This window comes from Lissotriton helveticus, chromosome 5_1 (assembly GCF_964261635.1).
Source record: "Lissotriton helveticus chromosome 5_1, aLisHel1.1, whole genome shotgun sequence".
In the NCBI taxonomy this organism is placed as follows: domain Eukaryota; kingdom Metazoa; phylum Chordata; class Amphibia; order Caudata; family Salamandridae; genus Lissotriton; species Lissotriton helveticus.
The window spans coordinates 1,407,318,985-1,407,330,986 of NC_136065.1; the positions used below are offsets into that span (position 1 = coordinate 1,407,318,985).

Below are 12,002 nucleotides of genomic sequence, written 5' to 3' on the forward strand. Positions count from 1 at the left end.
TGAATTAACTTTGAAATTATGCTGATATGGTAATTTACCTTGTTTATGTATTATATACTGCTAAAACATTACACAATCACTTATTTGCACTCATTGTGCAGCACCTTAATTAATGTGTTTATATATATTTCAATCAAATTATTTTTTAACGACTTGTGCTCTTTTTCTCTGTGGTTCATATGAAGCATATAGTTACGTTTTGGTAATGTTTTCTTTGGGTTAATCCAACACAACCCCTTTTGCATGGTAACGTGTATCCATGGACAGGCAAATCTTGCTTATTAGCGCTCATAAGGCTCTTATGACTCAAAGCCAGGAGAGGGCGAAATAGTAAAAGGTTTTTGTTCCGCAGGAGCTGGAAAACACTATTTAAGTAAATGACTGCATACAGCATGACGACGGAACAAACCTGCTTTGTAAAGCAAAATGCCATTTTGGAAAAACTGACACCTGGTTGGATTTCTCTCAATTTGTTTGAAAATAGAGCAGACAAATAGACCCTATTAAAAGCAATGACCAAGGTGTTTGCACTAATGCATATGACAGAAGCCAATAGACGTTAGCAAATGAATGTGTTCTAATTGGTCTTTCATTGTCCACCTCAAAGAAGAAACATAACCGATCTGGATGTAAACAATTGTGGCTGAAGAATTGTAGCAGAGGCTTGAAATACAGACTTGAAGTAGCTCCTAATAAGAGTACTGAAGTAGCTAAGCTGAATACAGGCATGCAAAAAAGACTCCTCCCTCAGAATGGTCAAAGCCTCATTACACGGAGTGATCCACATTTCCATTATACAACAGAATTCAGGATGAAAACCCTTTATAATTGCAAATGAACATAAACACTGTGGGTGAGTGATCTTAAACTGTAAAGTCTCTAAACATCTAGCATTCCTATCTACTGCTGTGCCGTTCCATTTCAATAAATCAGTACACGAGAAAAATCAGTTTGAGAAAAATACCAAATAGGTCAGACACTATAAAGACCTACCATGCATGTACTTCTTCTGCCATCAGCAGCTTTCTCTTGCTTCACGGACCCTGAATAACTGCACACCGTTTCTTCAGTACCAGGCTCCTGCTTGACTTTTACAAGATCTGATTTGTAGCCTGAATTCCTTTCTCCCGTTCTACCACTTGAACCACAGCTTTAAAACAAACAATTAGGTGATGAAGGGAAACTTTTTACTGAACTGCTTAAATTCAATGTTGCTCTATTCATTACATCATCGTTTAATGAATCACCCATGTACTACATACATAAACTCAGTGACTAGGTTAGAATCTATTAACAATAATGAGTTGTGAAATGTGATGGAATCAAAACTTTAAAAAAATGCATTTCAGTGTACTGTAAAGCTCTGGCTTGTCTTAAGGCAGTTTCATCGGACTCAATCGTAGAGGAGGTTATTATTATGGATTAATGCAGAATTTGCAGATAGTTCCAACACTAATCTAGGCTAGTGGGCATGAACAAGAACTACACATCCTCATTTTGAGTGCCACTGGTTACAAATGAATTGCTGAAAAGGTAGGGCAAAACATATGTTAACAAATGATTGAAGGCCATGATCTACAACCAGTGGCAAGTCTTCATCAAAGGAAGTTTGTAACACTTAACTTTCAGCAAATTTCAGTGCAAGTGTGAGATACTGTTTTAATTCATGGTGAGAGTATTCCAAACCCTTGAGCCTTATATTTAATTAATCTGCCTCCATATTTTTATGACCAAAACTATGGTTAGCAGATTGGAGGGTCTTTGCGCAATCCAATGCCCCCAACGAGCAGGTCAATAGTATTTGTAAAACATCTGCACTTACAAGGTACTTGTTTAAGGTCTCGAAATTTATTTAGCTTCCACCAAAAGACAGTGCAGGTCGCAGGTCTTCTAGCACTCATTTCAATGACCACTGTTTGAAATTGGGTTCCTGGTTGGCTTTAAACCGTAACACAGCGAAACCACAACAAAAAGACTACACAACAGGTTAAACAAATAGAGAATAATTATTTTTAATAAAACAAGGCCAAAACGCCCAAAATCCAATAAGTGGAAGTCGTGATATGAATTTTTAAAGAATAAACTGAAAAATGGAGCTTGTTTGGGATATTTGGTCTTGCCGGACTGAGACAAATTCAAAAGTTTGGGCCGAGCACGACGGAGCGTGGGCTGAATACAGGGACTCAGGACTCCTAAGCAAAATTACCTAGATCTAGGCTAGGTCCCTGAAGATTCGAGGTGCAGCCGAAGAGATGCATGTGTCAAGCCGCGCAGTGGATGAGATGGGTTGAGATTCTCCACGCAACAGCAATGATGAGTTGGTTCCAAGAGTGATGCACTGATTTAGAATGCGGTATGCTGCTATAGATCCTGAAGCAGAGGATGCTTCGGTTCCGAGGGCGATGCAGTGGTTCTGAGGGTGATGTTCTGGGTCCATTCCATGTAACTATAGGGATGCGCCAATTCCAATCCACACAAAGGCTAAGATGTGCCGCTTCTGACTCACACAGTTGCGAGGATGCGTAGGTTAGCTTGACAAAGGACCTTAGGCCTCACTTCCAAAGGGTCCAGGACTGGGGTGGCAACACTTGGCAGGGCAGACTCACAGATGACAGAGTCCAGCTGCAGGTGAGTCGGAAGTCTTTTATGTTCCTGAAACTTCAATCAGGAGGAAGGCCAGCAAACCCTTGGAGTCACCCTGGGATGCAGGTTCAGTCCTACACACCCTGGCAGGGGAACACCAGGCTAGCATAGCATGGCACTAGTCAAGCAAAGCAGCAGTCCAGCTGAGTGGACGTGTTTTAAGCAGCACAGCAGTTCGACTTCACGGCAGACACTTCACAGGTCCAGAAGTGCACTGAGGTCAGGTTGTCAGAGGTCCATTGATACTACCTAGTTGTGTCTCTGAAGTGGGGGAGACTTCAAAGACAGGTCTTTGAAGTGGAAAGAGGTCCTCCCGGCCCTGGGGCTCCAGGCTTACTACAAGGGGGGTATGCACTGTGACACAGGGCGTAGTCCGCGTAGTAGTGCTACGCGTAGCCAGTGAAGTACACTTTGCACTATGCAAGCTACGCGAAGTGCACTTTGCACTACGCAAGCTACGTGTAGCTACACAAACTGCGTAGTGCACTATGCAAAATGCTTTTCGCACTGATTGCACAGTGTCGGATGCTTGTCCGCACTGTGCAATCATTGCAAACCGCATCTTGCACAGTGAAAGAGGTCATTTTCGGCTGCTCGAGTAGATTTGTACTCGAGCGGCATCTCTCTCTACGCGGACTAGTAGTTTCTCATCGTGAGAATACGTGACCACTCGTAATGTTGATAAATCAAGACAGACCATAAAAGTGCAGATAAAATAGATACATAGAAGCACAGGATATTAAAACAATAAATTACATATGCAGTAAAACTTGAAGCTAAAATTGAATCAAACTCGATAGTTATCACAGTATACATATACAGTTAATGGATGAAGACAGATATTAGAGAAAACTTCTCCGTCTACGCCACATACCAAACAAAAACCGTGATACAGCAAAGACGATGGGAGGGCGGGTATCATATCTTAAAACCCTATACGCTTGGGCACATTGGCTAAAACCTAAGTTCCTACAGAGTGGAATCAACCAACATTTCCTTATTGTCTGTAAGGCTGGACAAAAAAACAGAACATGGCATACATCTTCTTGCTTGTAGTTACATGCCGGGCATACAATATTCTCTACGTTAGCCCATTTACATGTAAATACCCTGAGCGGGGGCTACCAATCCTAAGCTGCATGTAGAGTTTCCCTGCAAGGGAAGGATAAATTAAGTCCAAAAAATCCTCCATTCTGGGTTCAGTTTTTACTTGAAGGAACTCCACCGTCAGTCTTCTCAGATTGGTGCGTCTCTGTAGAGATATTAAGTTCTGGTTCCTAGCATAGCGCAGCAGCTCAGCTTTCATTATCCTTGGGCAACTATCTACAGGGTTCTCCCACAACTCAGGTAAACCAATTTGCCCACAGGGAGCCCTAATGTGTAGGAGCCACGGAGTGTTCTTAGTTTTTAAAGCGGCCCACACCTCTGTGAATTCTTTGTAGAAAACTAATTTCGGCACGGACAAAAGCCTCTTCCAATACATCAGCGGCCGTGCTGCTGCTGCCTCCTCTATAGGTTCTAACCCCAAATCCATACGCAGGGGAATAAGTGGTGTGCTCGCTGGTAGGCCCAGGAAATTCCTCATAAAGGCATGTTCTACCCTCCCGAGGCTGGTTATATGTTTGTGTCCCCATAATTCTGCTCCGTACATAGAAGCCGCTCTGGCCTGGAGTTTATAAATTTCTACGACCGGTGCCGCAGGCTTAAAATCCGAAGTTCTATGCACTTTACCGATTCCCCCCGCCACTTTGGATAACCTAAGGGCCACCTTTGCTGTCTGAGGGCCCCAATCATAGTTTTCCGTTAGGGTAATACCCAAGTACTCTAAAGTCTTTACTCTTTCCAGATATGTACCATTTAAAAGGGGGTTAGGGCGAGTTTTATTAGGGGGATTGAAGATCATAAACTTGGTCTTATCCAAGTTTATCTCTAGCCTGCGCAGTGTGCAGAAAGCTGCGAAGCCGTCCAGGGTGCGCTGGATGCCAGTTGATGTTTTGGATAACAACAGAGTGTCGTCTGCAAACATCAAAGCGGGCACCCGCCCGGTCACCAGTCTTGTGGCATCATTGTGTTTTACTCTCAGCAGATGATCTACTAGCCCATTTATATAAAGACAGAATAAGGCTGGGGCCAGGACGCACCCCTGGTGTACCCCCTTCGTCACAGGGAAACGAGCTGACAGTTCGCCGTGCCTCCCACACCTGACTTGAGCGTAGTTATTCGTGTGGAGTCTATTCAAGATATCCAACATATAGGTGGGTAGACCCATACCTAGCAATACGCCCCACAACTTTTCCCTTGGTACTAAATCAAATGTGGCCCGCAGGTCCACAAAGAGGAGGTTGAGGCTACCACCCTCCACACACACCGTTTTCCAAAATAGTAACTGCAGCCTAAAAATTTGGTCTATTGTGGAAATGCCCATCCTAAACCCAGCCTGGAATATAGTCAAAATATTCTTTTCCTCTACCCACCCCTGGATTCTGTCTAAGATGATCCTGCCCTCAGCTTTTGTGTGGTATCTATAATTAGACGCCGTTAGCAGACAGCCTTTTTTTATGGATAGGGACAATCTCTGCTCGGAGCCAGGTATCTGGCAGGTCATTCCCCTTGAGTATTGCGTTAAATAAAACAGCCAAATATGGTGCCCAGATTTTAGGTTGTGCTCGAAAAAAATCCCCAGGAAGCTTATCCAAGCCTGGGGCCTTGTTCCGTAGAAGTTTGGCTATTGCGGTCTCAACCTCCGTAAGCGTAATGTCCAGGGGCCCACCCAAATGATGCTCACACAGCGGGGCCACTATCCCCTCGCCCCGCTCAGTATCCAAGGGCCCCACCAATCGGTACTCATGGAGGGGTCCTGGGGTAAGGAGCGGGGAAACCACTTCCACATCCCTTGTAGGAGAGTGGGGTCTGCAATCCCATGGCCACCCCAGATTTTCGCTTTTTGCTTCACTGGTTTACGACTTTCCCTGGCTGTGGGCTGCTAATCAGACCCACAGCCTAGCTGTTCTCCCTCTAAATTACAACCATGTACCCTAGGTGCATTTACCAATTGGTACTGGGCCACCTTATCAGTCCCTGTACAGTATACCTTAGGTATCCAGGGCATAGGTGTACCCAGGGCCTACCAAGGGCTGCAGCATGTATTATGCCACCCCAGGCTGGCCACCCAAAACTGACACAACTGGCTGCACGACAGCTGGGGCAATGTGGTGTAATCACCCTTTGCTTTAGATATAGTATTCCTATATCTAACCCCAAAATGGACACATATATTCCTATCAGTCACTCCTATGGCAGGCCTTATCAATCCTGAAGGCAGAGTGCTTGGAATTATGTGAGATGGTGCTCTGGCATGAGCTGAGCCCGTTTGCAGCTTGCGGAACCAAGTCCTTATAGCTGTTCCATGATAACGCTATACCATATACTCTTAAGTGCATTATAATCCTCGCGGTTAAATGCTAACTTTGGCACAGCATTATCAAAACATGTCGAGTAAGGTGTCATACAAATTGGAATACTAACCCCTCGCCAATTCTGGCGACGGGGTTAGCATTCCACCCTTCTAGAGGGACACGACATGTATGTAACTGTAAACCCCGGTTAAAGTTAACTCGAGCCTCAGCATCACAAAATGGATGCTGCCACCACAGACACAAGTCTGACCTCCTGCTGCTGGGAGTCCTTCCAGCAAGGGAGACTCAGACAAAGGGTTTCCTGCCTTGGGAGGTGCTAGCACCACCCCAGACAGGATTTTGTGTATTAGGTAGGCCAAGGCTGAAAGGAATGAGACATGCCTGGGGCACACAAGGTGCCCTGTGCATACACCGGTTCCAAACAGTTGCTGGGGCACTCCAGCCCCAGCTCTGGCGGGAAACTGGACAAAGGATAGGGGGTGTAACCACCCCCCTTCCTGGTCCGACCCAGGGGAGGGACCTAGTCGTAGTGCAGCCCCCTTTAGCTGAATAAAGGTAGGAGCTGGTCCCATTCCAGATTAGATTACTCTTGACAACTTCCACGAAGGACTCTTGACCTTCGACCTCCTGGACACCAGAAGACTGAAGAATCTCCCCTATGGTCAGGGAGTGACCATCCTGCTTCACAGGCACCATCAAGCTCCTGTGCGGTTTGCTGCAAAGTCCTTCCATCCCGGAATCCGACGACACAGCTCGACAAGACCCGGACCTTCAGACCTCTCCGACCTCTACCCACAGCACAGTTGGGACCCTTGGGTGCGACGAGCAACGTGGAGACGGCCATCTTGAAGAAACCTGCACAGCGTTCCAGCACGACCCCTGAGGGTTCCTCGAGTGAGTGCATTGGGGACTGAGAAGCCCCACACCGACGCAGCTCCTGCACCAAAGACCAGCCCCCCAGCATCCCCGTGATCTGCGTAGGGCCCTTTTGCCTGGTTGCTGCCCTCCCTGTTGTCTGGTCACTTGCCGGCTGGCTGGTGACCTCTGAGACGACGACCCGAAGATTTCGACACTGCTAGTCTGGTCCCCCAGACTGGCCCTTGCTTCCTTGTGAAAGAGAAGCACCCCGAACCCTCCTGGTCCACACAAGACGCCATCTTTGTTCCACCGCGTGGCTTGCATTAGCCAAGGCCTGTTGTCCAGATCGACGATCCGACACCGCCAACAGCAGCAGACTACGTGGGACAGCTCGTGCCTCCAGCCTGGTCGTGAAGAACAGCTCCTGGTCCGCGCAGCTACAGAGAGAAGCGACCCTTCCTTCACCTGAACGCGGCGACAGCATCTGGTTCCCTCCTGGTTCCAGCACCGTCACTGGCTAGTGACCAAGACTCTGTCCCCTTCCTTTTCAGGACTTCCTTCTTCCTAGTTCCATCCTTGGAACCACCGGACTCCTCCATCTGGCTGCCTGCCAGCAACTTCTTGTTTCAGGCATCACCGGGATCCACACAGCAAACCCGACGCAACTTCAGCCCTATGCACCCGCAGCCTGTGGGTTAGGTAACTAAAGCTTCTAGGTGCTGAAGTCTGTGTCCACTATCCTAGTGTCCAGGTCCACTGTTTTCCCTCCATCCAGCCGGGTTCGTCCGGAATCCGTAACTTTGTAAACTGTAGCATCCATAGACGTTGGTACGCATCCCGCGTGAGAGTTTCCACTCTGCGCGTGAGTCCCGTGGGCCTCCTGCTCCTTACTTACCTAGTTCGTAGCGTAGTCCCAGCGATCCTCCAGCCTCTGGATCTCCTTACAGTACTTTCCTTCCACGCATTCCATTGTTTTGAGTATATGGTTTGCCGTGCCCCTCAGGCACACTTGTAGATATTGTGCGAACTCTTATTTCTTTTGTAGTATTGTCATGTGCTTAGCCCTCTGACCTCATAAAGAGTTCAGAGGTGTTGTTATTAATAAATATATCGTTTATTTTCATAACAACCTGTGTGGTGTCTTTTCATCTGGTATTCAAGGGGTTATATTGTGGTACAACAGCTGGCTTCACATGCCAAAAGAGTTTAGCCTAAAGACTGCTTTTGTCCCCGCTACTAGGATAGCTGGTCTATCAGGTTGACTTACAACCAATCACCATAAGGGTTGTTTGGACTGATACAAGTTGATCACTAGAATTAGTGAGCATCATATATCAGGCCAACTTCTCACATCCCTCATCACAGAAACCATCAGCCCCTCCAATCTATGCTCATGGGGGGGTCCAAGGGTAGGGGACAAAGATAACTCTTCAGCAGGGTTAGCATATAGTGCTCCAAAATGGGCTTCCCAAACTGCAGGTCTTATATTCGCTATGGGAGGTGGTCCACCCCCACGATTCCCGGTACTAACAATGGTCCAGAACGACTTGGAGTCTTTGCTCAGGAGTGCTAATCTTAGTTCTTCTCATCTATTCACCTCCCAGTTTTTCTTTTCCCTATTGACAGTCTGCTTATACCTGAGCCGACACTGCTTTATACCAATTGTATCCTTATCTTTTATTGTGACGAAGAGGTCTTTTTTTGCTTTCCGACAGGATGCGTCATACCAGGGGTGAGTTTGAGCTGCGGTAATCTTTGTTCTTCCACAAGGGTAGAACACGTCCGATAGTTTAGCAATCAACTGCATGTGGATTTCTACAGTCCTAATCTGGGCCTCTCGGTCAGGGACCTTTTCTCCCACCACCCCCATTTCTATCAGCTGCGGTAGTGCCAGCTGATATATTCCTGCACGTTTAGTCAGAGAGTCCTGAAGTTTGGACCACTTAATTTGCCGCCTATTGTTAGACAGCAGGAAGGTGGTTGAGCAGAATTAGGCTCATGGGCCAGCTAGACAGACCAAAACTCCCAGGTTTCAGTGTCAAAACCAGGGCATTGTGGTCACTATCGCTCTGCGGGTGGACCTTAAAATCCAGAACCCTGTTTCAATGTCTGGCTTCAACCATTATGTAATCAATGATGGAGTTTTGCCCTAATCTGTTGAAGGTGGATAAGCCCGGTATATCTGGTTCCACCCTCCCATTACATGCCCGCAGAGACGCTGCAAGGGAGAATGATTTGATTTGGAGAACCAGCGGAGTCCAGGCGCTAACAGGCGCAATCCGCGGCTCAGGAATACGCCAGTACTGGTCCTCATCATCTAGTTCACCCGTGTCTGGACTGGCAAGAGGTTCGAACTGGCTGTTAAAATCTCCTCCAACTAATAGGGCTATTGCGGGGTCAAGGGAAGGAATAAACTGCCCTAATATATCAATGGTACCAGATTCCTGCCCACCCTGCGAAGGCCTAGAATAAATATTAAGTAGGGCAACCTGAGTGGAGTCAGGGAGTGTTAGAAGAGCACATTGAACATCGGGTGAGTTGGTTGGAATATGAACTGCCTTAGCACCCAAGTGCGCACCCACCCAAATCGACAGGCCACCCGAGGGTCTCCCCCTACACCGGGTTGTGGCCAGGATATCAAAGGTGGCAAAACCAGCCCTCGTGGTCTCTTCCAGCGCCCACGTCTCCTGCATCAGACAGATTTCATGGTTTTCTATAAAGAGGCCCCACTCAGGGATAGTTGATTTATTTCTCATCCCAGCCAAATTCCAGGACAGGACTTTAATACTACCATCCTTACCCCCAGGGCTAGTTAGGCCTGAATCTCCCACTGGGCCATATTCACCAGATACTGCCCCACTAAGGCACGTCGGCCTCTCAATCACCTGCATTCGTTCGATTGCTTCACCCATTGACTGCTCGGCAATAGAGCCAAATACACCCTCCTGCATATCAGGCGATAGAACATCAAAATCTACAGCCGAGTAGTCCCTCCCCATACTCTGCCCCACATTAGCCCCGGTAGACTCCCTGCCCCCCCCACACCCTCTTGTTGAATAATAATAGGGGCACAGAGGGAAGTAGCATCATCATTGCTCCCCGTTCTCACTAGTTGGGGGCCTAGTTTCCTGACCACTGGTAGTGGGGGCCATTTGCTCTCCGGGCGTCAATCCACTAGGTCTAGAATACTAAACCTGTTATTCTGGGGGAACAATGAGAGCAAGGGTGTAGTTGGTCGTGGGCCCTTCCAATTATTTGCCTCTACGTGATCTCTATAAGGTGGTAGGTTCTGAGCCCCACATAGTTGCCCACCTCTATTTTGCTTGGGGCCCCACTGGGGAGCAGGATAAAAATAGGACACATGTAGAGGTAGGATTGGTGTTTTAGACCCAACTGGGGCCCCGTTGCAGATATAATCCACAGCACAGATGTTTCTGAAATTAATAATTACACAATTTCCTGCAATGGTTTTTGGCCTCACCTCTACCCAATCAACCCGTCTTGCAAACAATATTTCACTAGAGACCTGTGGGGGAAGAGGCCTGTTAAAGTTGAGCCACTGTATACATTTATTTTTTAGATATGTATACACTTCATTTTTACCCTTGTCTAACGCTGTAAATGTAAATGCAAATGTAAATGTATTTCGATTTATATAGCGCACTAATCACCCAGGGGTCTCAAGGCGCTTGCTTAGGGAACCCGTCCTGGTATTCCCCTGTGAGAAACCCCGGCAGGGAATTCTCAAGGTGAAAGCCAGGCATCCCGCCGCGAGGGGCCGTAGTGGAGATTAAGCAAGCTATTGCCCAGAGTCGCAGAGTGTGACCCCGTGAGTCGAGTAGGCACCGGAGCGAGAATTATCGAGTCCGTGGAATTTTTGAGTCCGAGACCCGCCGATGCGGGGAACCGAACCCTGGTCCACGGCTGATCTCAGCTTCCGGGTCTGCCGCCTCTAACCACTGAGCCACGCTGTAACCCCGTAAGCACCACCACATATGGTAATGAGGCTGGGGGAGATTTATACGGGGTAGGGCTTTTACAGGCTTATCCTCAGCAACATTTCTACTGGCTTGAAGTTGATCATCCAGGTGCCCTGTTATCACCCCAGATGCCCTTCTTCTAGATAGTACGTTGCTGTTGTCTTCAATTCTTTCCCTTCATGAAATAATAAGTGAAAGAGCAGGAGAATGGCTTAATAGGAGGAAAAGATTCAAAATATGCGACTCAAATAAAGCTGGGAAAAGCCTGGCAGCCTATCTTAAATTCAAAATTCAGAAAAACACAATTAACTCTATTTCAGATGAGGCTGGAGTGGCCTGGACCGACCCTATTAAAATCGCTGAAATAGTTAAAGATTTTTATGAACACCTATATGCTAGAAATACGACTGTGAAAGGAAACCACATCAAAGACTACTTAGAGAACTGTGCGCTTAATAGCCCCATTACGCAAGCTGAGGTTGAAGGAGCTATAAAGTCTCTTAAATGTGGGAAGGCACCTGGACCAGACGGGTTTACAGCTAGGTTCTATAAATGTTTCTCCACCACACTGTCTTCCCCACTCCTCCACCTATTTCGCGAAATCAATGATAAGGGAGAGGTGAAAGGTACATTAGCGGAAGCTATCATAGCTGTCCTCCCCAAGGAAGGGAAAGACCCAACGCTCCCCAAAAATTATAGGCCTATTTCCCTTATCAATTTAGATTGTAAGCTTCTAGCCTCTATTCTAGCCAACTGCCTCCAGAAGGTTTTATCGAAACTAATACACCCCTCCCAGGCCGGCTTTCTGCAGTACAGACTATCCAGTGATAACACCAGAACCTTGGCCCACGTGCTTGAAAAAGCAAGACTTCTCACCACTCCTACAGCGGTGATCACACTTGACGCCGAGAAAGCATTTGACAAGATAGACTGGACGCACTTAGAGGCCTTATTACATAAGTTCAATTCAGGATCATCTTTCACGAAATTGGTCATGTCCCTGTACTCGTGTCCCTCAGCTAGAGTAAGAGCGGGAGGATCGCTATCTACATCATTCAAGTTACAAGGTACCAGACAGGGGTGCCCCCTCTCCCCGTCGCTCTTT

General features: G+C 47.1%; 1 protein-coding gene across 3 annotated transcripts in view; it reads right to left on the bottom strand.

Annotated features, from left to right (window-relative positions):
- Positions 1-12,002, bottom strand: part of TRIM33 (tripartite motif containing 33) — a 505,710-nt gene that overhangs the window by 193,090 nt on the left and 300,618 nt on the right. For all 3 annotated transcript variants that reach the window (XM_078644393.1, XM_078644394.1, XM_078644392.1), the window contains one exon: positions 994-1,150. In XM_078644393.1, coding sequence (XP_078500519.1) covers positions 994-1,150 — 157 coding nt within the window. The remainder of the gene's footprint in view (positions 1-993; positions 1,151-12,002) is intronic.